Consider the following 26,763-nt stretch of genomic DNA (forward strand, 5'->3'; position numbering starts at 1 on the left):
ATCAACCAGGTGGACTCAGCAAGAAATACCCAGGCTTTAGCCGAATGCTGTGGAGAGTTTCAATTAACTTCATTTTTCCAGCCAGGGCTGGCGTGGCAGCTAGTTTTTCTTACGAGGTTGTTTGTACATGAAAAGCAAATTCCCAGAGGTTCCCCAGATTGCCGAGATCCTATGCAAGATGCCTGCTCCCTCCCACCTGCCCACCCACCCACTAATAAGACATAATGCTGGCCTATTTTTGGTAACAATTAAAGGGCCTCCCGGTGAAAGCAGAAAGCTGTTTATTTTCTGTTACATCACTTCACTTTGCCTTCGAAGACTGGTCTGCGCTCAGTGTTTTCTGGTGATGCAAGTCAGCTCTCTTCCCCTAGCAGTTGGATCGCTCCCATCTCACAGCACCTCACAGGTCTCTCCCTCGGAGCCGCGCACTGCTGGAGCGAGGAGCCGCTCACGAATCAGCTGCAGGTCCCTGTTTTGAAAAGCAGAGATACAGAGGCAGAGGAAAAGGGTGGACTTCTATGTGACCTCTTCTGAAAGCAAGACAACCACCATCCGAATTCCAGAAGCCCTGTTCATGTGTGGGGATATTTTTTCGACTACACAGAATCAAAAAGAAGCAAAAGGATGGGAAATGCCTGCATCCCCCTGAAAAGAATTGCTTATTGCCTGTGTCTCTTATCTGCGCTTGTGCTGACTGAGGGGAAGAAACCAGCGAAGCCAAAATGCCCTGCTGTGTGTACTTGTACCAAAGATAACGCTTTATGTGAGAATGCCAGATCCATTCCACGCACCGTTCCTCCTGATGTTATCTCACTGTAAGGCCCGTAAGCATTTTGATATCTAATTTATGATTTGAAAATTCCCGTGAGTGTATGTGGGGCTTTGTATGTATTGGTAGAAGGCACGGAGAGAGGGAGAGAGGGAGAGAGATTCCTTTTGCATGCCTGGCCCTTTGACAGTGCTAACATTTTGCTGCATTTAGGATTTTGGATTTTTTATTAGTGGCTCCTGATGCCTAGATACCCTCCACCCTGAACATTATTATGAGAAACCTGTAGCAGACCCATCCCTCTCACTTCATCTGGGAAGGAGCTGTATTGTACTTCATCAAATAGTGTCAAAATAGTGACTGTTATGCTAAACCAGATTAACATAAGGTTTGTTCTGTGTGTCTCTTTGTGTGTCTGTTTGTTTTTTGTGTTTTGTTTTCTTTCAGATCCTTTGTGAGATCTGGTTTTACTGAAATCTCAGAAGGGAGTTTTTTATTCACACCATCGCTGCAGCTCTTGTGAGAAATATTTATATCATGACTATTTTTAATATGGCATATATTCGGATGAGCCTTCTAGTAAAATGAACTCAGTTTTAGTTTTGTTGAATGTGGTGATATTTCTGAAAAGAAAGGATATCAGTAAAGTGAGAGGTAGATGGGGCTTGTCTGCAACTTTATACCAACAGTGCAGGTTGATTCTTGCAGTGATAAATTTGTTAACCTGAAATGCTGTCTACTTTAAAGGCTATTTATGAAGTTGTTGGAATATTGCAACCAGGATCTCAATTCTATTCCACTATTTTACTTTCATTTTTAACTTGGGAACTTTGATTATTTTGCCCTGGAGTTTTGCATTTGTCAATACAGAGTCCAGCATAACATATGCGCTCAAGATGTTGTCTCCCAGGGATCTGGGCAGGCTGCTACTCTGTGTGATTTACCATGTGGGAAATAAAAAAGGGAAAAATGGATCTTTCTAGGTAATTCCTTAAAATATCAACTCTCAAAAGACTAATTTCTAATCTCCTCTAATTTATAACTAGTTTCCTCACAAGGAGGGAAAGAAAATATTAAATAGCCTCTCACACAGGATTATTCTTTGCTATATATTTTGAGTTGGCCACAAGGGAAACACATATTCAGTCGATGCCTGAAAATAGTCAAAGAAATAATATTTGACCAAGGAATCAAATATCTGCTCAGGCATAACATGATGTGTATAATTTATTTTGATGTGTAATGTTTGACAATCAAAGTTCTAGTTCTTAGGGAGGTATCACACGAGGGTCAAGAAAGGTGTTCATGCATCAGGCAACAGACTTGGGTTGGTACCTAACTGGTGGCAGAGAAGTTAAGTCAGTCAATTTTATGCTGAGTTTGGGGTATCTTAACTACATAATTTAGGACCCTATTTTTTGGGTTTTGTAGGGTATTGCTTTTTGTCTAGACTATTTTGGCTGTTAGGTATACACAAGATTGTACATACCCAGGCAAACACCCATTGCTCACTAAAATTTAGATATGTAGTCTGCAGATTATGAGTATTACTCAGCCTCAGTCTCCTTATCTGTAAAATGGAGATGATAGTACATATTTTGAAAGGTTTTTATCAGAGATAAAAAAGAATAAGTAAATAAAACTCGGTTTGTAAATGGTGCAGTTTAAAATTTTTACATAAGTCTAAAAGTTATTCAGTTGATCATTTTGTCTGAGTGAAATCTTATTTTAGTTTCCAAACTTGACAAGGTGTTTTGACATTATGTAATGATGTTGACTAATGTCCTTTTCCTGGCTAATATCTTTGAGTGATTAACAATTGAGTGGATTATACCTAAGGGGTTTATCTGTTTGACTGATGACCAACAGTGTGCTTAGGGGAAGTGTTAGCACATCAAACAAATTCAAAAAAGATGGCCCTTTTTTAGTACAACAAGGGGTAAAGTTTCTAAATCTGGGAACTTTACATAGGATGAGAATTTGTGGTGCCTGGAAAAAGGATGAATTGTGCTTATGTTGCTCATTTGTTAAACAAATAAACAGCTGAAAAGCATATTTTTGATGTACAAAGGTACCTCCTCCCTCCTCACAAGATAATTAAATAGACCAGCCCATAAAAGTTAAAAGTCTCAGTCTTACAACTGCTCATATCCTGACATTAGATAAACATTAGCCTGGATTGATCAACCTAATCAGTTACCACATCTCCACTTTGTTTTTGTTGGGTGGACACAATGACAACAAGCACAGATGCTGGACAGTGTTATAGAAATAGTTACCGGCTGCTGCAGGGCAATGTGATTACACACATTTAGAATCACAGAACGAAGCCAAGGGACTGGTTTTAAATAGCCCATACTGAGTGTGTACCATACCCCTCTATCCCATGCTCCAAGTTCTTATGGAACATTCCAGCCCTTCTTTCTAAAAGCAGTTCAGGTTTTAGAAATAACAAAAGGCCCAACAGTCTTGCCCTGTGTGTCCTCAGTCGATTCACATTCCCTAACCTCCACATTTGAGATTTATGTTACAATGATCTCACACAAAATTCTCAGGGGTCAAAGTGAGCTTCTATCTCTAGGACCCTATTCCTTGGGACTTTGTTCTCCATTCTTCCTGCCCAACGTTCTCTGCTTCACCTTGTCTTCAAGAGAAGGTTGACAAGCTCATTTTCACTGAGTAAGAATTAAAAACTAAAGCTGCTATTTTGAGCTGTACTATGATCATAACATTTGTGAGAATGCATGAATTACAAGCAGCGCAGATTCTTCTGTGGGATAGAGCTGTCCAGAGCCCTGAAATCCTGCCATGCACTGCCAACTTTGCCATAGAAACATAAAGACCAAGAAATCATCAGGCCCAGATCCCACAAGTTGTTTCTTGGCATTGGCAATGAATATAACTGTTTCCAATGCTTTTGTAACTGTGGACCACAAACAGGCTTCATAAATGTGAAGAGATAAACTTTTGAATCAATTCTGTTTGACTGATGTTCAGAAGCAGTTGATATCTTGCTCTGTTACCGGAAAAGAAAAAAAAAAATGTCTATCATACTCTTCACCTTAACAGTCTGATAATTTTGTTATGGCCCCAAATATTTTTTTCAGCCCTCTGTAGAAAGCATGATGAGAAGTATTTTGCAAAATGTCCAGATATAGCACCTCAAGTTATATGCAGTGTTTGGGAAAAGATTCTGATGGGTTATGGCTGCAGTTTGCATTGGATGAAAAAAAATACTTTGTACAATGGAGAAAAACATTAAAAATATATCATAAAATGTATCAGGTTACTTGTAAAATTTTTTTGAAATCTCATTTAAAATCTTTAAAAATTAAGAAAAAACATATACCAAAGAAATTCATATTTTTCACTGGGACAGTTTGAAATATAACCAAGAGAATGATTTTATATTCTAGTTTGCTCTTAGTGATAGAAAGTGATACTTTTAGTGAATACAATTTAGAGAAATGTGTTTTCACACATTACGTCCCTGTTTCTTCTCAACTACAGATTGAAATCCCCAGTGATACAGATTTAAGACAGAAGTAAGATTCAAATTACCGGTAAAATGTGGCTATACTGCCATTCACTAATGAACTAAGTTCTTGAAACTCCTAAGAGGATTCACTGCAGGAAGTGAATTCCAGAGGTAGCTTTAGGATCACTCATTAAAAAAAGAAAATAATTCAATATGGCTAGAAAAAGATCTGTTTATTGCAATGAGATTTGATCTTATTTGTTTGGAACACTGAGTTGACATTTCTGGTGGAAAATAACATTTTTAAAAATTAACCCACAGTTGATACATATGGAGATGGTCCATGAGAAATTAAAACCCAAAACTAAATAGGAAAGCAAACAACATAAATGAAAAAATAACAAGCCTTATGTTAGTAAAGTTTTAACCATTTGATCTTTCAAAATACCACTTGTTCCAAAAAAATATGCATGGTCTATCTCACCATTTAAAATGATTGCCCTCTTTCATCTTATTACGTGTAAGAAAAGTTTTACAGTCCTCAAGAGCCACTAAAGCCTGACCTATCAGCTATGATGTTATTTTGAGAAGTGTTTAGCTGGTTATATATAGATGAGTATGTTTTGGTTTGTGCCCAGTGGGTGTCTCACAATGATGGATTCACAATTAAATTTTAGTCATTGAGGCTATTTAGTTTCCATTTTGCTCAATGATTCATAGGTCTATTTTTTTAATTTTTTAATTAATTCTTTTTTTTTTTTTTTTTTTTTTTTTTTTTGTCTTTTTGAGACAGAGTCTTGCTATGCAATTCAGGCTGGCCTTGCACTCACTTTGTAGCCCAGGCCAGTCTCAAACTTGCAATGGTCCTCCTGCCTCAGCCTCTTGAGTGCTGAGATTACACGTGTGTGCCCAAATTAATTCTTATGATTGGGAAACTGGCTCTCTATGACAAATGTTTTTCTCTGAAATTGTGTTGGACTCTTCCAGTTTTTATGACAAGAAACCCAACAGTCTCCACCCTTCCTATTACTACCTATTTGCAGCTGGTCAAGTCCCCTCTTAATCAATAGGGGAAGCTACTTGTCCTTCTGTCCCCTAGGCCAAGGCTGCGTACAGTTTCCGCACCACCTAATGGGCTCTCAGTTCTCTCCCCAGCCATCTCTGCCAGCATTACCTCTCATCACAGCATTTTGTGTGCTTGGAAAGCCCTTAATGGTTTCCTAGGAACAGAGAAAGTCTGAACACCAAAGCTGGTGCTAATAACATTTGCCCTTTTCCTATTTGTTAAGAGTGTCACTTGACATTGACCTGAAACACCCACCCCTTATACATGCAAACTCTATCCACAGCTCACTTGGTGATCTATTTCTCAGCTTATACGTACTTTACTGATGTCTAGTTTTACTGGAATTATTCATGCTTTTATCCATTCCATGTTTATCCTGGAGAATTGCCAATATGATGGTCCTGGGGAAAAGTCTAGGTGTTACAATCCAGACGTTGCTTCGTATTTCATGAATCCAATCTATATTTGCATAAATTTCCTCTAAAGACTAATATTTTACTTCCCATAGAAATTGTGGTCATGTCCACCTACTTTATTAATTTGGTATACTTATCTGAAGTGGCAGGGAAAGTGAACTGTCTGGAAAGTGAACTGAACCGAGAAAATGCAAAGAGATGTTTCCTCCCCAAACTTCTTCAGCATACTTTCCAGAACTTCAAAAGTGAAGCATCTAAGTCTCTCCTGAAGTCATTGCTTAAGTCTGCCATCCTGACTTCATCTTTAACCTCCTGATTGGAGGTTCACTGGTCTGTGACTCTCCTATGAAAGAAGAGTTCCCTAATGGAAAATATTCATTAAAATGAAAAATATTCACACAGAGATGATTTCCTTGTTAATTTACCTGTATCTGTTTAGTTTAGACAAATATTTACCAAATACTTGCCCACAGTAACAAGTGAAAGCAAAGCCTCCTACCTTATCTGCATGGTTTGAAGTTCTACTGTGCAGAGGTACAAGGCTGGTGTTGTGAAGAACACATGGTCACTTCTCACTGTGATATGGCAGTTCCAAAAATGGTAAAATATATTTGGCCTGTATTTGAACATTTTGTAAGGCAATCATCATAACCTGTGTTCATAATGATAGTCCGTTGGTCAGGGATGAGAGTGATGCTTTTGGGTTATTGATGCTGTAGTGAAAGTAAGATATAGAATTATTGTACGGGCTTTCTACTTTTGCTTGATACCAGTACAGCTCTCCCTGATGAGAGACCGTGTGACAAATGATAAAGAGTACGCGTTTTGTGGTAAAGTTCTAGTGGTCACTCTCCTGCTTACTAGTTGCGTGACTATGGGTAAGATTAGTCACACCTTAACATCTGCATGTAAAAAATGAGGAATAATCATGGTGCCTATTTCACAGAATTACAGTAAGGATTAAAGGAAACAATGGCACAGTTCCTGAACTTAGTATATATTAGCTTTTATTATAGTAACTGAAAATTACCTTAATTACTACCATAACATCAGATTAGTATCTGGTTGCAAAATATGGGCTTGCCAACAATCCCAGCTTTAAGTTTTGTGGTCCTACACAGAGGCCTCTATCAGATCCTGCTGAGAAAATCTTCTCTTCAAATATTCTCACAGGAAACATGGGCTATTTACCTTCAAAAAAAATAAGCCAAACCTGATGGTGCATACTTGTAATCATAGCATGCAAGCAAGACGATTGCTGGGAGTTTGAAGCTTGTGCTACGTAGTGAGTTTAAGACTAGTCTGCATTGAAAAGCAAGACTTGTCTCAAAAAAACAACAAAATTTTATATATATATATATATATATATATATCTGATTCATCTAGCTTGTTCTTCATGAGTAAATTAACTGACACTATATTTTGTAAAACATGTTAGATTTTACTTAAAATAACTAGTAGTGGGCAGACTTCAGATGAGTGACACTATGGCAAGATAGAAAGAGACCTGAACTAGAAATCAAGAGACAAAAGTGAAAATCATTTGTCCACTAATAGACTGTGTGAGCTTGGTTATGTCACAAAATATCACTGACCTCAATTTTTATGTGCATAAGATACCAGAGATAGAATAAAATGTGGTTATCAGATCCAAGTGATAATGGATATTGGGGTATTAAGGTAATAAAGGAACATGTCCAAAGCAATAGTATACACCTGTATCCCAGCAGGAAGCTGAGACAGGAGGACTGCCAAGTGTAAGGACAGTTTCAGCAACTCTAACTCAAAATAAAAAGGGCTGGGGATGTAGCTTAGTGATAGAGTGTTGCCTAGCATGTATGAGTTTGACTATCAGTACCATGAAAAAATAAAATAAAGCAAAACATAAAGGAAGCATTTGAGTTTAAGACATTGGAGAGGGGTGCAACTGAGGCAAACCAGAGAAGCTATGTCTTACCTAAAAATGACTCTCTCAGTTCTAGGAGCAGAAAAGAATGTGATTCATGCTTATGAGGCTTTATCTTCCTTACTTTCAAGGGAAGGGAGAAATTTGGAAGCAAATTTTTAAACAAGATATAGACAAAAAAATAAAAAGTCATTTGGCCTCTTGAGATCATCATATTCAATTTTATCTAAGGCCTCTTCTTGCCTTACAATAGACAAAAAATAAAAAGTCATTTGGCCTCTTGAGATCATCATATTCAATTTTATCTAAGGCCTCTTCTTGCCTTACAATTCTATTATACTCTATAGAGTTACTTCAATGTAATATAGAAAATCATCTTGTTAAAGATATGGACAGAAATTATTATATCAATTTTGCAGACCAATAGATTAGGATACTAATTGAAAAAGCACACTGATACAAAATTAGCTGTTATAAATAAGTCATTAAAATAGAACTGTAGTTTCCAGTCTTGGAAAGGAGCTTACCAGGCCCTTCCTGTGGTGACTGATGATAAAAGAATATTTTAATATGTCTCCCAAGAGCAACGGTTGGAAAGAAATTGTTTACACAGCAAGATGGCAAGTTTTTGTCTACATAAAATAAGATTAACAAGCAATTAATTTATTAGAAACACAACCTAATTGCATGTATATAAATAACTGCGAAATTAAAAGACAACTCTCTGCTAAGGGCTATAGATTCTTCCCATGCTTCCATGGCTAAGATTTCTGCAACATTCTTTGAGAACTACCTTCACTGCTGGTTTCTGAACCATATGATTATAACAAGCAAGTTTTGGTTAGGGGCATTGGTCACTGTTGCATTGCCTGAGGCTAACCACTTTATACATCTCATTTTTTATTTCATTATTTGAGATACTTATGATTATTTCCATTTTACAGATGAAACACTGAGTTCTGGAGGAGTTAGGAACATCCTTAATGTCATATCCCTAATAAAGATCAAAGATGAGGGTAAAACCCACACTCTCACTTTTCACCACTTCCTCCTGAAAGTGGATCACTGACTTGACTTTGCATAGTTTTGTTCCCAAAATCAAATTTCTTCTCAAAGAGCCCACCTTTTCCATTAACAAGGATATTCAGGGGAATGTGCCCTGATTCTTAGAAACAATAATTGAAAGGGAGTTTCAAAAGCCCTTTGAAAAAGTGGTAGCATTGTTGGCAATGACATCCGGTTTCCCGGTTCCAGCTCTCATTTGTATGTGTAAGTTCTGATCGCCTTGCTTAAAAATGAGACAGACAGATAGAAAGGAATGGGAAAGAGAAAAAGGCCATATTTAGTTTAAAGATGCACCTTACACCAAAGTTCTCAAAGTGTGTGTCCAGAAGAACTTTACTCCAGAAGAATAGAGTTCTGTGCTCAAAAACATTAGGGAAAGTATGTGTTATATTCCTGCTTGGCTCTTCACAATGTACCTTGGCATGGAAAAATCTCTAAAATTATCAAAGTGGTTTATTTTTCTTAACCTCTTGCAGAATATTGGTTCTATGGAACATACTTTGGAAATATATGTGATATTTGCTTTATTTATTAGCTTAATTGTTTTCACTTCATCTTGTCCTAGAGAAGCTGGACAGCAGAGCATAGGTGAGTGAAGGAGCCCTGTCCTCCTGGAGAATTAGCCATCTGCTGCCGCATAAAACACCCTGACACCGTCTAGTGTGCCTTCACTGATGTGGTGTCTAGGAAGGCCCCCCACCGGCTATCCACCTGATCAAGCAGCTTGGTTCACCTCTTCTTTAGGGATCGCTCACTAGACACTAGATGCTACATATTTTAGGAGAAATAGAGGACTGCTTGCAGTTCATTCATCAGGAAAAGGCTCCTAAACGTCAGTGGATAGCCTCACTCTTTTTATCTGAAGCTAGATTCCTCACAGCTATTTCCCAAGTGTCTAAACCAGCATTTGCCTGGTTATGTCCCCTTGAATGTTTTGTGTAGAGCTCAATAATTAAATCATTCCATTTTCATAAGACTGGGGGCTGCATATTTAATTCCCTTTTGAAGAGTCTGTTTATTTAAGAGCAGAAAAAACTTGTGTAGTTAAGAACTCTGCCATTTTTTTTCCTGCATATGAACCTCTCATCCCCTTGAAGTCCTTAGGCAAGTTGCTCTGGGAAGCACTGGATGAGGCGGTTCTGGGTTTGCAGCAGACTCTGGGTAGAACTAATGGAACTACAACGAGGAAATAGCACCTGCTAGGAGAGAGCAACACCCCCAAGTCAAGCAGACAGTGATTATTTTACAAAAATTTGGAGACAAATTTAGGTAAATATTTAGGAAAGAATCAAAGCGGGGTTTCACTTCACATTGTACCTAAAAGCATGTTCCAACTCTTAGGACTAAAGAACTCATGATTTCATAGAAAAAGAAAAAAATAATAATACTATATATTGGTGAAAATGCAATCAGACAGACAGTCTCAAACAGACATGTACTCAGAGTTGGCTGTATTATTTGGTAAAATCAGCAGTTTAAAAAAATCTCTAATCCAATGTGATACTATTAGAAATCTGTCCTGTCTATCATAAGGACCTGGAGGAAACCATTTATATATAAGGATAGTTATGGTAGTGTTTCTGATACTAAATATTAGAATCAGCAATAAAAAATTCAAATCATTGTATATTTTCCAAATTTGCTAAAACTATATCTGTTTAAACTGTATTATCCCTGGTGTGGTGGCACACGCCTTTAATTCAAGTGCTCTCGAGGCCGAGGCAGTAATCCCAGCACTCACCGCAAACTCCAGGCCAGCCTGACCTATGTAGTGAATTCAAGGCCAGGCTGTACAATATAGGGAAGAGTCTGGCTCAAAAAATAAACAAACAAAAATTATATTATCCAAAAACTTTCATCAAAATTGTTCATGATAAAATAAGCAAATGAAAATGATAAAAAATTATTTCAACTTTACACATGCATGTATCTTATTTTTTGGTGTGGAACTTGAACTCAGGACCTCATGCTGCAGGCAGGCACTGTGCCCTGAAATATATCCATGCCCCTCTGCCATCTTTTTTTTCTGGCCCTCTTTATGTGTATTATGTACAGGCATGTCTGTGGGTAGTACGATAATGATGTGCTTTATTTACTCTTTAAGCTTTTCTAAATTTTCCAAAATTTCTATAATGATTTTATATTATTCATAAACAGAACACACCAAATCACATTCAAAATTTTAAAACATCTTACTTTTAAAAATACAGGTTGATATTATCTTGACATGACTTTGAGACTACTTATACTGGTTAATCATTTTCAAAAAAGAATTCTTGTTTAATTACACCTCTTAAGTCCCTGTGAACTGAGTCAGGTTATCATGGCTGTTCACCAGAATGTGAACCTCAGGACGTGTGACCTGGGCCCTATGATGAGCAGCACTAGTGTGTGGGAAGGGTACAGGACTTGGGGGTCTTGCCTTATAACCTAGAGCAAGTCCTTTAGTAGTCTGGGATCTCAGTTTTCTCCCACCAAACAGCGGCTCTTTCTCTAAGGTTTTACAGAGTTGTTCCAAAGACCAACTGAGATAATCCAGGCAGTATGTTTTGAAATGTAAGTTTTATGAAGATAGTTGTCATTTGAAAATGAATGGTACTGGCTGATAGTTGATGTGTACAGTCTCTTTAATTCTCCTTCCTGGTGAGGGCATACACACTCCTTAGGATGCAAAAGAAAAAGCTCTCCTTGCTGTTCTCCATAGTCTCCTTTCTTACTGAATTCACAAGTGCACGGCCCTTGAGAAAGTAATTAGAGGAAGAAAGGCTGCGAGTAGTATCTGCATAAGCAGCACTGAAAAAGACAGATTTCAAGATGCAGCAGGTCAAGGCACACTCTTGTGTCTATCTCTGAATTCTAGGGGAAATGCTTGGCTTTTCCTGCCCCTGTGAGGAAGTGGCAGAGCCCTCAGCTGTTCCCATAGGGTCGGGGTAGAGGGCAAATTCCACATGACCTCTCCACAAATATGGGATGTCTTTTAGCAAGTTCGTTGAGCCCAGAGCTCTGTTCAGAGTGGCAAGATCATTGAGATTGCATGAACCCCTCTGTAACACCACTGTTGTGAAGATAGCTATAACTTTCAACCAATGATTAGTGCAGACTCTTGCTATGTGTAGTTATGGGGAGCAGGAAATCCAGTGTTCCTCCACGTCCCACAGGAGTCAGACTTTGTAAGGAACAGACGCTACCACAAGAACAGGAGGGTATTTTGACTGACCTGCAAAGCTTACCACATACACTTTCACTGCAGATGTGTTACACGGGGCGGGGGGGGGGGTATAGAATTGAACTAGAATGCTTGAGAGCGGGACTTAGGTATCAGTATCTTGAAACTCCCCAGATGATCACATGAGCAAGCAAGACTGAGAGGCACTGGCTTAGACTCTAACACAGATCTAGGCATCTCCCTTCGTGCCTGCCTTAACACATTTCTCTAAGCTTGGCTTCTCCATGTCCATCTCTCTCCTATGTATCCCCTAGACACACTTCTTACTTAACATGGACACTACTTAGCTCTCAGTTAGCTCTTCTGCAGACTGGCTCCATTTGCCTACATGCCTAAAATGAGTATCATCTTAGCCCAACTCACTGTTTTGAGTCAGGCTACTTGGGCCATAGGATGCTGCCTAATAAGCTAGTAACAATGGGAATTTAATGTAAAGTGTATTCCTCTTTGTTCAGCAAATATTTATTCAGTATCTCTCTAGGACAGGTATATGCTAGGGATAAGCAGTGAAAAAGCAGACAAAATTCTGGTGGAAATTCTTTCTTTTACTTCTTGGACATGCATTGGCAGATTATGCCCACTAATGACCATTTCCCACTTTATCGTTCACATGATTTACCATGAAGAGAACTAGCAATGAAAGTTATTTCTTCTGGCAATTTAAGACTGTGATGATGAAATTTCCAGTCAACTATAGGACAGTCTGTAAATCCTTGAGCATGGGTGATACTTCTCTGTATCAGTTTCAACCTTATTGAAGTCTGTCCATCTGTGGTGCTGGCTATGCAGAATCTATGCTAAATGAAGTGAGAATGTAGGGCTCATAGAAGCCTTTTGAGTAGCTTACTTTGGTGTAAGGCTGAGCATCCTATTGTTTTCCAGAACCATAAAGTGATAAGAAACAATTTATCAAAGTTGTAACAAAAGTCATAAACCTTTAAATGTGTTTTAATTACTATAGGCTCTAATATACCTCCAGTTTATTAGTATTGTAGTATTGACTTTTCAGAATCTAGTGAATTGCTTGAGGGAAAAGCCATGACTTTAGAGAGAAAAGGAACTAGAAGAGAACCCAACACCATTCCAGGGATGTTACTTTAGGAAGCATTGTAAGATATCATCTCATTTTGCTTGTTTAGTTCATTCTCCATCCCCATTTTTATGGAAAGTATTTCAATACATATAAAAGTAGAGATAATAGTAGCATTCACTCTCTTGTACCCATATTTCAGCATCAACAATGATTAATTCATGCCTAATTCTTCTCTAATGCCCTGTTGTCATCCTCCTCTGATTACCCTGAAGCAAGCCCAGATGTCAAAACAAATACTCATAAATGTTAGAAACTGAGATCCCCTAGTTTTAATCCCCTAACCAAGCTCAGAAATGAAGTTACTTAGAAAGTTACAGGCAATTATTTTTAATCCTTAAATGCTAAAAGTAAAATAATAAGCTTTTAGTAACAGAATTATTATTATGTTATTTTATTATACAATATACAATTCTATGATTTGAGCCAGCAGTACTTCTTCAAGCTTTTCATCCAGAAAACTGGGAAGTTCCCTGAAGACTTTAGCAGGGTATGGGGACAGCTGATGTCCTTTTTCATCAGAAATTTCAAAACCAGCTCCCTGAGGATTCTGAAATTATGACTAAATGTGCTCAAGTAAAAGTGTTTGTTTCAACTATTTAGTAATAAATGGTCTAAGATTTTCCTAAACCTCATTGCTTCCCATCTTCATTTTGTCTTACTTTCAAGGTCAGTTATGTTCATCAAGTTGGTCTCAGTGACCTGTCTGAGATCATACAGCACAACTGGGCATGCAGCTGAATTTTTGTATGTTTCCTAAGATTAAAATCCAAAAGCACCATTGGTTAATCCATGAGAACATTCCAGAGTTTTCCACGGCAAGTAGAAAAGGTTGTTAGTGTCTTTGTTGAGGAAACATGCAAAAGTTGGTTTGGGTGCACCTGCTGTCATACCTGCTTTGCTTGTATCTCAAAATGTTACCCGAGGCAGGTGGCAGGCGTCACGGAGAGGAGTGGGGCACAAAGCACCTTACAGGAACATTTGATAAGAAAGTATTGAGGAGTAAGAAAAGCTGCCAACATTATCTGCATAAACAGAACTGTAGAAGGCAGATTTCCAGATATTTTTCTGTGTACAGTCTACACTCATTTCTCTGAAAGATAACAGCAGTAAAGATTGACAGTCTGTCAGTTTAACAATTTTCATTGTGTACTTTTTCTGGGCAGGTTATTCACATCAAACTCCTTTGATGTGATCAGTGATGATGCCTTTATTGGTCTTCCACATCTAGAGTATCTGTAAGTAAATCACATTTTTTTTCCACATGATGATTCAGGACAAGTACTCTCAGGTTCCAGGCAGCTGTCTGACCAAAGTATTATGACTTATTGCAGATTCATAGAAAACAACAACATCAAGTCCATTTCAAGACATACTTTCCGGGGACTAAAGTCTTTAATTCATCTGTAAGTATGAAGGTTGCTACTATTTAAGTTTGCCAATAGGCATTGCAAGTTGAGCACCTGTGGTTAAAGTACCCATTTTATGAAGACCCATGAAAATTTAAGAACTCAGATGATTTCTCTTCACATACCCTCGCCTTTTCTCTCTGCCATCTGTTAGCATGCATTCAGGAAACTGATTACTATTGCTATTTTTAGCCTAAAACATCCATAATTAGAAAAGCAATCTAAAGCAGGGAAATTGTATGACTGAAATAACTTTTTTATAACTTAGATCATTACTCACTTCATGGATGATTATGGATTGGCTATATACTTTATTTGATATTTGCTTTTTTCTGAATAAGCCTTAATTTTATATACATTTAAACCTAATATAGCCATAAGCAATGTCTACCTAGTACCTGAACAAATTATAAGTAAAATATTTACTTATTCAATGGATGATTTTTTTTTAACAAGGGGAAATTTTGCCTTGCAGGGAATGGTAGGTAATATCTAGGGACATGCTTACTTGTCACAACTTGGGAATGTAAATGGCATCTAGTGGGTGGAGGGCAGAGCTCCTAAGCAATCTACAATGCACAGGACAGTGTCTCACAGCTAACAATTGTCCAGCCTAAAATGACATGGGGGGAGGGTGAGAAACTGGACAACATGAACCAAACAACTTGTTTCTTTTAGATCCTTCCCTCTTCTATACACACAGACACACAGACACACAGACACACAGACACACACACACACACACACACACACACACACACACACGCACACACAGAGTTGTATTGTTAAGGAAACTAGAAGAGCATGTAAGGAAAAGACACTAACATCTATTGTGTTTGCCATTATGTTTTACATCAGTTTTCATTAATCCTCTCAATAATCTTGCCAAGTAGACACAATAATCCCATGTTAGAGATGTGAAAACAGAATCTTTTTTTAAATTTTATTTTGAAAAGAATAAAACTAAATGAGAAAGAAAACAAAACAGGGTTAAAACCACAATACGAGCTGATCTACAATGGTTACTATGATGTCTCTTGTTATCTTCAATAGAATTGCCCATATCATCAGGCATTGTATAATTGAACATAGCAGTACATAAAAATATTACTGAAAACAAAACATTGGAGACATTATAGGACTTCAAAAGCAGGTAATAGTCAAACCAGAATGGGTATCCTAGTGAATCTTATCATCTTCAGAGTAGTTGCCTGTACTCTCAGACTTGATATTATCAAATATAACACATTCGAATAAAATCAGTCAAGACAAGACAGTGATCTAACAAACCAAATTCAAATAAGATCAGTCATAATAAGACAATGTAAGTAATACAGGGCTTCAGATTAAGTTAATAGGGAATTAAGGATGGTTGCCACGGTATAGCCTGCTATTTTTGGAATAGCTGTCTGTGCCCTCAAATCTAGCACAAGTAGACAGACTGAAACAGAATATAACCAAACTAAACAGAGTGATGAGAATAATGTGGGTTTTAAATTCTCATACACTATTAACGATGTCCTCTGCCTTCCTTTTTTAGACAATTCTTCCCCTTTCACTTTCACAGAGGGCATTGTACATTTTGGGTCCCAATAACTGCTTTGGTTTTTACATTAGAGGGGGAATCTGCTATTTACCTAAGTGGTTGTGAACCTTTTTACCCCTGAGCTTGATCTTAAATTATATTCCTTGACTTACAAAAGCCTCAAGATTTTCCTTCCTTATAGCTGTGTAGTTCTCCACTGCACAAAAGAGTTATATGTCTTTCCAATCTACCTGCAGCTGCTGGACAAGCAGCCCCTATTTCTCTCTGGTTCCCTGTCACATAGAGCATTGTTTTCTCATCTTTGACTTTCAGTCTATAAACCCTCTTTCAGATTGATTATATTTCCAGTACAGTGATCTTGATGGACCTTACCTCCTGATCTACTCTGCCTGTGTTTCTTTTTGTTAGTGTATCAAAGCCATCTATGATAGAGATTATAGCCAACCTTCTCTGCCTCATTTCTGCCATGCTATTTTTCTGTCATTGATTGTTTACTTTTCTCCTTCATTCCACTGTCTGCCCAATTCATTGAGGCCTTTCTGCCACTGTTCCTGAAACCCTGGAGTTTTTTTTCTCTCTCTAGAATGTCCTTCAGTGTTTTTTGTAGGGTTGGATTGGTGGTCATGAACTCCCCCAGTTCCTCTTTGTCATGGAAGCATGTTGTTTCTCCATTAATTTTGAGAGAGAGTTTTTTAGGGTACAACAATCTGGATTGCAGGTTATTTTCTTTCAGGGCTTGGAATACTTTGCTCCAAGTCTTCTTGATTTGATGGTAGTGCCAAGAAGTTTGTCGTGATTTTGGTGAGTTTTCCTTTATAGGTGGTCTGTTTCTTTTCTCTGACAGCCTTTAATATTCCGCTCTTGTGATGAATTCCTGAGATCTTGATTATTATATGTCTGGTATAGATCTGTCTTGATTGTAGGTGGCTGGAGTCCTGTATGCCTCATATATCTGAATATCATTTCCTTTATCCATGTATGGGAAGTTTCCCTTAATCATTTCTGTGAATAGACTTTGTATTTCATTTGTGTTTATCCCTGCTTCTTCACTCTCATTTTTATTCTTAAGTAATAGTCCTCTTGTTGTCTTCTAACCTTTGTATTGCTACTTCCTGGTTCCTTGTTATTTTTAAGAGATCTTTCCTTTTGCGATCACACATTGCAAACCTACCTTCAAGTTTTGATAGTCTATCTTTAGTTTTTTTAAAGCAATTTTGTGAGCTTTCAATGGAGTTTTTAATTTTAATTTAATCTCTTTGAATCTGTCTCATGTATTCTATATTTTTTATATTCTTCATTGAAGGTTTCCTTCCTTTTTATATGTTCCTCCATCCTTCCATCTGTGTCTTCCATCAAGAGGCTAAGCATCTCTTGAGAGGTGCTTAGCATTTCTTTTTATTAATCTTCTTATATCTTTCTTTACTTGTATTAGTATTTCTGCCTTGAGTTCTTCTATAATGTCACAAAGATATTTCTTTATGTCAGCTGATGCCATTTTCAATATTGCATGTTTGCTGCCATTGATCTCTCTGTGTTTACTTCTGGATCCACATTGTTCGGTTTGTGGCTGGAGACTTTTTCTTGTTTCTTTCTCTTGTCATGTTTCTGGTTTCTTCCAGACAGGTGTGTGGTGAAGATCCCAAGTCCTTTCTGTATTGGTTATGGTTACTCTGAAGTGTGCTGGCTAGGGATTGCTGCCTTCTCCAGTTTGCTGTTGATCACTGAGGTACAAACAGGGGCAGACCCTCTGAGCCAGTCAATCACCAGAGGTCTTCACCAGGTTAGTGTGTGCCACACAGATGAAACCAGTTCAGGATAATTCTGGGGCAACTTCATCCCTGGCTATTAGGTCCTGCCAAGGAGCATGACCTAGCCCAGCAGTTCTCACCAATCTGCTCTGCACCAGGAGCAGCCAACTGAAGCCACTATGGTTCCGGATTCAGGCCCGTCCTGCCCAATTCCAATATGTCATTCATCCTGCAGGAGGACCAAACTCCAAGCACTCACTGTGGGCTAGTGCAGATCTCCACGCCAGCTCCATTCTCCATTGCATTGTTGCCAACCCCTGACTTCAGCGTGACTGTGAGTCATCTGACTCCAGGGTGTCTAGCACAGTGTGGAACTGGCTCTGTTGAGAGCATGTCTGGTTCCAGACTTCCATCCACGTTTTTCTTTTCTTATTCTTTTTCTTTTTCCTTAGTTTCTTCCTGGGTTGTGAGAATCCCTCTACTTTTGTCCAGTCTTATTTATGGTGGTAAATTCTAGCATCTGAGATGTTTCTCTCAGAGAGGCTCTTTACCTTGCTCCTTATTGATCCACCATCTTCTGTGGCAATCCATGAAAACAGAATCTTGAAATGAATCTATAAATAATGACCTTAGTTTATGGAATTGTAAAAATACTGACTCAATAGTCAAATTGCCCTGGCTAATCAACCATCTTATGACTATTTCTCAAGGGTTGAATATATATTTCATTACTGCTAGAAAAAGATGCTCAGGATCTGTTATAGTCATTCAGTCAACCTCAATCTGCACTATTAGTGTACTCATTGTCAGGCACCAGAATACAGCTGTATAACACCACACAGAAGAACATACACTTTTCTTAACTAGAGCACAATCATCAAATACAATGAAATTTAAATTTGGGTGAAAAATGAAAGCCCTTCCTTAGGGTACAGAGTCTACAAGAAGAGAAAAATGGTTCAGCATGTGTTTACTATTTAGAAACTTCCAAGCTCAAGGAAAAACAAAGAGGCATGAAGAAAGACACGAATCAAAGGAAATAAAAAAAGGAAATCCTTCCTATCTAAGCCAGTGCTAGAGGTAAAGAGGAATAATGATGAGGAATTGTTGATTGAATAAATATGATCCTTATAGCTCCTGCATTTCAGTCTAACACTCTTTAGGTTGACTCAACTTGTCTTGTGTGCCAAAAGAGAGAGCTTTGAGTATCCACTGCAGCACATGGGCCATACATTCACCACCAATGGTAGATGAATAGAGACAAAGAGACAGAGACAGAGAAATAGATATGACAAAATCCTCTTCTTTGCAATTTAGCTCTCAGAAAAGGGACAGTGAGTTCCTTATAGGTAGATCTCTACAAAACCTGACAATTCCTGGGACTAAATCTCAATTACTTTTTCTGAATCACTGTCCTAATATTATGCATCCATATTAGTCAGATTTTTATTTCTATCATGAAATACCTGAATCATCCTAACTTTATAAGGAAGAGAGGCTTATTTACCCACTACTTTAGAAATTTCAAGAGCACAGCACTTGTACTGGCTCAGTTCTGGTGATGGCCTCTGGCTGGCACAGTCCTGAGGTGGCATCTAGCACCATGTGGGAAGACTCTGGGAGCATGCACATCTATGCCTGTGTCTTGTCATATCTCTCCTCTTACAAAGCTACCACAATTCAAACACTAATGACCTCTCAATCTAATCATCTTCTAAAGGCCCCACTGTTAACCGTCATTGGGAAGATTAAGATTTCACTCTCTATTACCTCTAACACATGATGTTGGGAATTAAATTTGTTAATGAATTCAAGGGGACAAATCATGTTAGTGTTTAATTTTAATACCTGAACAGTTTGTGCACATCAGCAAGATATGAATTGTTCTGATGAGGATATATTAATTTTTGTAGTTATAAAAAATTAATGAATTTATGGGCAATGAAAAGAAAATCTCTAAACATTATTATTGATTTCTGTTAATATGCGCCAAGATTTTTTTCCATTGAGTGCCACATAAGTATTAGTTATGGCCTGGAGGAGCCAGAGATACTTGAATGAGTATATAAAGATGTTTAGGGGAAACTGTCATCAATTTATACACATTGTAAAGGAGCTGCAGGCTGCAATCTTGTAGGAATATGAAGAATGTATGTAACAATCCCCAAACTCAGAATGTTCTGTGGCCCCAATCAGTCAGGAAAGATGTCTTCATTTTAGCCTTCACACTGATACGTGTAAAGAGTTAGTGTGCTGAGTAGCTGAGGGAGATCTCTGCTCCTAGATACCTAGGTTCAAAGCCTAGGGGACCTTGATCAGGTCCGTTAGTCCTACTGTGCCCTGGATTGCTTATGTGTAAAATGGAGTGACAAACCTGTGAAAATGAGAGTTAGGGGCAGCAAGGTACGCAAGACTATCCACCTCCTAAAATTAGTTTGAGGTTCAATGAGTTAATATCTGCACAGTGCTTAGAACAGAGCCTGGTATGCAGTAAACACCCTTATGGAGGAAGAAACCAGAACTCATTACCTAACCTCCACTGCTTCTGGGTCACACTCCTAATGCTGCCGTGTACTCATCCTCTGCAAACACTCCATATGAAATAAAAATAACTGCACTTCAAATGCTGGAGGTTCAGTGAGACACAAACCCAAGCTGAGAATCTGCATTGCAGGGGTGCTGGCCCGCACCCCAGATGGCTGTGGGCGTTGCTTTCTTAGCAGCATAGCCCCATGGCACTGAAACAAACGTGTTGGCTGAGCCAGTCTGATCTGTCTTAGAGAAGAGACTTTCCAGTAGGTTCCACACCCATAATCAGAGGTTCTCTCGGGTAAACCATCAGAACACCAAAGTGGGGAATGGTTGTCATTTCTGTCAGAAAAGTATGGCAGTCTGCACTTGAGAATGCTCACTCCTACTCAACTGGTTTCAGTTGTACATTATCTTGCGTGTTTTAAAGGATAGTTCTCAAGCAGACTCTGAATTGAAGTCACACTTTCAAGAGCCACTATGTCACCCCGGAATAATCACCACAGTGAGGCTGAGGGAAGGGCGGTCTTGTCTTGCTGTTAGAGCAGGCCCACATGAGATGGTGGCCGGCAAGGGTAATTTGCAAGACTTTGCACTCTCTCCTGTACTCAGTGTCTTGGTACAGGAACCTGAGAGGAACAGCCACTGCTCTTTCTTCTGTCTGCGTTGGTCTTTCTCCTCTCATCCACTGTAGACTGCCTCTTTCATTCACTTGTTTAAAGGGATCTACCAAGGCTAACTGAGCCAGTCACAATGCTAGGTCTTGAGAATACTGTGGAAAGAGGAACATCTATGCCATACTCACAGCAGAATCGTCCTCAAAAAATTATCAGTGGTAAAATGTTTCTCAAACCTCTCACTATCTTTGGTCATCCCATGTTAATTATCAAATCGGTGAAACTTATATTTTCAGGTGTCAAAAGCAGAAATCCAGAAAGGCACTAATAAAGTAAGTGATGTAGGGAACTATAATTACAACTAGTTTTATAAAATATCTTTAATAGAAAGGGAATAATAATATTAAGTCATTGCTCTGTGAGGCTGGAAGTGAGATGGCAGGAAGGGCAAAATTACAACACAACACTTAATCCAATTATTTTGCTTTCTGGTTGTAAAACTTAAGGGAAAAGTAAAACCAGAAGCATCAATTAACTCGAACAATCAACCCCCCAAATAACTCTAATCTCAATCCGAATAGTGTTGTCTCAGTTATCTCTAGATGTTGGGTCAACTAAATGTTATCAAATTTCATTTTCTTTACCCTTTATGTGTAACAACCAAATACTGTGTAGCTATAGCAGAGCTTTTCCTTCCTAGTGACCCTGGCCTGGTGCCCTTAGCATCATTCTGCTCTGAGAATCTCCCTGAAAGCCTCAAAGCCCATGGAAGTTTCTGAGGTACCAGTCCATCATCACCTTGGCTTTAGCCAAGCATAGAATCCATAGGATAGGCTCCAAGCCAAGTCTTCCTGTGGTCCTCAAAGAATGAAAGCCTGAAAGCATGTGAAAACTTTGGAGGAAACAGGTAGCTCCAATCTGTAGGCAGTCTCATGAAAAATGTTCACTTGCCCTGATCACTTAGACATCTGAGTTCTGGTCATGATTCCCATACTACCTGTGTAGCTTTGGAGCCTGACGAATGCAACTAAGTGATTGACTTAGAATGATTGAATCCTCACTGGACAGCACCGTGTATTTATTAAGCAACAGGGCCTTTGGGGGGTTTTTTTGTTTTTGTTTTTTGGTACTGGGCATCGAACTTGCAAGGTAGGCGCTTATGCCGCTGACCTAAATCCCCAGCCCCAACAGGGCCTTTTTGAAAAATTAAGTTTATTATTTTTTTCTTCCAATAATAAAATAAAAATGTATGCTGACTAATTTAAAAAATCGTACAATCCAGACACTTCCAGAGCAAAATGAATGATTACAGTAAACTCATTTCAAAATGTAACCTCAACCATTTGTTTTATATTGCTTTATAGGGCTTTCATTAGGTCCCTATAAAAATGTGTCTTTTCTCCTCCAGGGAATTACATTCCACATACTAATCTCCATGTTTCAGCTCACTTGAACATGATTTCACGTTAAATCATAAAGAACTACCCTATTCTTTGAAAAATGACAAAATACTTCACATAAAGTATAAATTGTCATTTATTTACATAGCCCCTTATAAATGGACATGAATATTGATTTCAGTCCTTTGCTGATATTGACAATGCTGAATCAAATAACTTTCCCAACTTATCATTTGGGCTGCAAATATTTCCAGTTTCTCTTCATTTACTTGTGACTTGGTAAATTCTCTTCATCGGCCACAGCTAGGAAACAGCTCATTACCAGAGGCCCATTTCATACAATTCCTATTGCTTGCAGATTCCACTGAGCTCCTTCCATATCTGATGCATTCTTTAACCACCACTACCAGCCCGAACTTGAAAGCAGCTTTATATCAGAACCCTGCTACACTTTTTGCAGAATAATTTCCAGGCATTGTCAGTGTCCCTAAATGATTCTCTGTCCAACACCCTCTGCTCGCTTTCTGCTCATTCACGTGGGACTCGCTGTCACTGGATCCTTAGAGACTTAGCGAAGCTATGTGAACTTTACTTCCTGGGCTTTTGGCATCTAGAAGCCTTCCTCCCAGTTCTGGGTCTTGCTTTCCTTTTTCCTCTTCTTTTACAAATCCAGGCATCCCTCACAGGACTATTGCTCTCTAAGCCTGGACCTCTCTATCCTATCCCCTTTAGAGCAACGCTTTGTGAATCAGTATTTCACTGAATTGTGGGCAGTTGAGCAGCAAAGGGTTAGCACTGAGTGCAGTAAATCCATAAAACCATTTCTCTTGCACAGCTTACACTGCCTTACTCCCTCCCTACAGCCCTCTAGCTCACAGCTGAGAGCCTCTCTATAGCAAGAAGGTCTCAAGACACGTAATTCCTCATTCCACAACTAGGCTGGCCTGCTTTTTTCTCATCTCCCAGTCTTCCATCTTGTCATACAATAACCCCAGTTCTTCATCCCAGGAGCCACATAGCTCCCTAAGTCTCTATCCCTACCTTGACAGATATTTCTGAGGTTAATCTTCAACTTTAGGTATATGAGGTCTGGAGCTCTACTGCTTTGGGAAGAAAATAAAACTTCCAAATTTGGCATTATTTAAAACTATTCACCTCAGTGCTCACTTCAGTAGCACATATACTAAAACTATTCCCCTTAGACAGGAACCCAAACATGGTTTCTCTTCTTGTATAGTCCCATGGGAGGAAGTAACTCAGGATTTTACTGTTATATTTTATGCCTGTTGACCTGTAATCCAACCTCCAGCCAGTTGCAGTTTATTTTCCGGTGAGGGAGACAGAGGACCTACGGTAGCAGAAGTTAGCATGAGAATTTTAAGACATATTGTGCCAGAAACTAAATTGAAACATGACTCTGAACTGGTTCAAGGAATGAGGAAACCTCTTCATTCAAACACCAGTCATGACAAAGAGTATAGCTCAGTGACAGAGACTGCCTAGCATGCACAAGGCCCTTGATTTGATCCTCAACTTCATGGAAAAGTTTTTTTAAAAAATAGTCAGGTGAATTGTGGAAATATTTTATTGAATAGTCTCATCTGTGTTTTATTAGTACATTTATTCACTCACTTGTCTGTCAGTTTTCTAAGTGTTGTTTCCTGGACAGTGTGCACAGGGGAGCCCTCCTCCTTTCCCTTCTTCCTTGAAGGTAGTCTTTATGGAGAGTAGTTTGAGTACCAGGTACTGTTCTGCACTATCTTATTTTCTTTTTCCAATGATCTTATATAAAAAGGCACTATTATCTCCAAAATGAAGAACGCTGTCTCAGAAAAGTTGCAAAATCAAAGTCACAAAACCAGTAGGTGGTAGTCAGGATTTAAACCTAGCTCAGAATAATTCCAAAGCTATGCCTTTGATCACAAAATTGGCCATCACAGAGATTAGAACTTTCTGAGTCAATTCCCATTCTTATGATGCATGTTCACACAGTAATGATTTCTAAAAAAAACTCCAAGCAAAATGATAAACTAAAAATAAGTGGTCAGATGTGGTAGCTCACACCTGTAATACCAGAACTCAGCTGAGACAGGAGGATCATTGCTAGTTTGAGGCCAGCCTGGGCTACAAAGTAAGTTGAAGGCAAGCCTGAACTACCTAGCAAAATCCTGTCTCAAAAAGACCAAAAAAAAAAAAAAAAAAAAAAAAAAAAAGAAGAAGAAGAAAAGTTCTAAGTCTTGAATATTTGTACTTGAAAAATCTCATATTTAATTGGAAGACATAAAAGACTTTTGAGAGGTCTTTTGAGAAGATTTATCAGGGCATTAGAGGCCAATAGTATAAGTTCTTCTCCTTAGTTTTTATTTGTATTGTTGAAAAAATCCTTATGAAATATATGTAATATGTGCTTGCTAAAAACAGAAAATTCTAGTACATAGTACCTTCTTAATTGCACAGCCTCAGCACTTTATTATCTGGGTTTCTCTAGTATGTACTTAAGATTGCTTCCTATTTGTTAATCTTGACTAGAATCATTCTAGGAATTGTGGAGGAACAAATAGAAAAAGGAGAAAACAATTCCTGTGACAAGTAAGAGCCAACTGGAAGAGAAAAAGATCAAGAGGATGAATTTGATAGGGTTTGTAAAATACTATTTTCTGAGGTAAAATGAATAGGGCTAAAGGCTTTTCTAAAATTAGAAAAAGAGATAATACATGTATTTTAGAAAAAAGAAAGTGCATGTTGGAGAAGGCATTGCTTGTTGGTTATTGATTGGAAGTTTAGCTGTGCTCTGAAGCTAGTGAGGGACAGAAAGGGAGAAGACAGACCCAGGGCAGGCGAGGGACATTAGAGAGGACTCTGGCCTAGCTCAGTGAGCTGCACTGGAGACCAGATAGCTGATGTGAATCTCTTGTTCTATTCTAAATGACAGAGTGGTATCTAGTATCTTGTTTGGTTGTTTTTGTCATTATTGTTCCCTTTAACCAGTAAAAAGTGTTGTATAAATATTGAATGGATATTGAAACAAAGAGGTCAGAAATTGCAAATGTAACAGCCACAATCTAAGTAGCATCTTGGAAGACTGAAAAGTACCATAGTGCAAGCAATTTCATAAACTACAAGAGACTCATAACTATGCTTTCTTATTGAATGTATTTATTTAATTTATCATGGTTCATATCATTCTTCTTTTTTTCCAGGAGCCTCGCAAACAACAATCTCCAGACACTCCCAAAAGATATTTTCAAAGGCCTGGATTCTTTAACAAATGTGTAAGAGGACCTAAGATATCGTCAATTAATTGGTAGTAATTAACAAGGAAATTTGGTGTTGATGACTAGGATTTTTAATTGGCTTTAAAATTAGATCAGAAATTTGAAATTTTTATTTTACATCAGCCTCACTATTAAATTCACACAGACATATAAATTTTCCATGTATTTACCTCTGGGAATTCTGAATACACGGTACCCATGCATTACTTTGATAAAGTATATGTCTGTCTGCGCAGGGTGACATACGGGTCTCAGAGGGCTGGGAAGAGGAGACTGTCAGAAATTTCAAGAACCCTTTTTTTCTCATGGGGTCCAGGAAATCGGGCTCCAAAGAAAAAACATACAGAAGTCTGGGAAACTGACAGAGTAAGATGAAAGGTTACACCCATGGGCTGGTCGGGCCGCCGAGAACCAGGGCAGGAAATGGGGGAAGGGAGGAAAGTTTGCCTTTTCTCTCATTAGACTGAACAACAACTCTAAACTTAATCCCCAGGAATTTGGCTTAAACCCCAGGAAGGGAATGAACTTAATTATTTTTGACCCTTTTTCAAACAAAAGAGCTTTCAAACTTTGACTTTTAAGCCTCAGAGTGAAAGATTTTTGCAAGGGATTTGTATATTTTGCTGTAATCAAAGCAAGCACTATATGCCTAACTCTCTCAAAAGCAATTTAGCTTCATTAAGTGGCCTTTCAGAACATTAACAGGGTATTCTATGCTGTAAAGTAGAACACAGGAACAAATAAAAGAATATATGAAAACAAAGCCTTGTTTTTTTTTTTAATCTTCAGGTACTTTGCTATAGATCAGTAACGGTGAACCTTTTGGAAATAAATGCCTGAACTGTAACCCCAAACAGACTTATTTATTGCAAAATGCCAATGCTGCAATTAAACCTGAAAACTGAGGGTTTTAGTTTAGAAAAAATTCATACATTAATATCCTTTATCTTAAAAAAATAATATGCATGCTATATTCCTGCCACCACTGCTATAGAGTATATATTTCAAAACAGCTTTTCTCCAATAACAAATGAAATCTAAGTCAAGTATTTGCTTCTAAGCCCACTATTTAACTTCAGGAAGCTAATGAAAAGTTTTCTTTGTTCTCTGCAGTAGTCCCTCAGTCCCTCCTTAATGCTTGAAATCCCAATTCCTGAATGATGGTTTGTTTCCAAGAGAGTACAAGAATCAAGACACTTCTCAAAGAGTCCCACTCAAATGAG

At 38.3% G+C, this 26,763-nt stretch overlaps 1 protein-coding gene across 4 annotated transcripts in view; it reads left to right on the forward strand.

Moving 5' to 3' along the window:
- The first annotated feature begins 239 nt into the window (after positions 1 to 239).
- Positions 240 to 26,763, forward strand: part of Lgi1 (leucine rich glioma inactivated 1) — a 34,744-nt gene continuing 8,220 nt past the window's right edge. For 2 of the 4 annotated variants that reach the window (XM_003462409.5, XM_005000183.4), the window contains exons 1-5: positions 242 to 815; positions 1,217 to 1,288; positions 14,183 to 14,254; positions 14,351 to 14,422; positions 25,466 to 25,537. In XM_003462409.5, the coding sequence (XP_003462457.2) occupies positions 625 to 815; positions 1,217 to 1,288; positions 14,183 to 14,254; positions 14,351 to 14,422; positions 25,466 to 25,537 (479 nt within the window). In that variant the 5' untranslated portion in view covers positions 242 to 624. Of the gene's footprint in view, positions 816 to 1,216; positions 1,289 to 14,182; positions 14,255 to 14,350; positions 14,423 to 25,465; positions 25,538 to 26,763 lie in introns of all 4 variants that reach the window. The other 2 variants (XM_013143890.3, XM_063239381.1) reach the window with 2 other exon arrangements.

Source organism: Cavia porcellus, unplaced genomic scaffold (assembly GCF_034190915.1).
Source record: "Cavia porcellus strain 051 isolate PalLab524CR breed Dunkin Hartley unplaced genomic scaffold, mCavPor4.1 scaffold_28, whole genome shotgun sequence".
In the NCBI taxonomy this organism is placed as follows: Eukaryota; Metazoa; Chordata; class Mammalia; order Rodentia; family Caviidae; genus Cavia; species Cavia porcellus.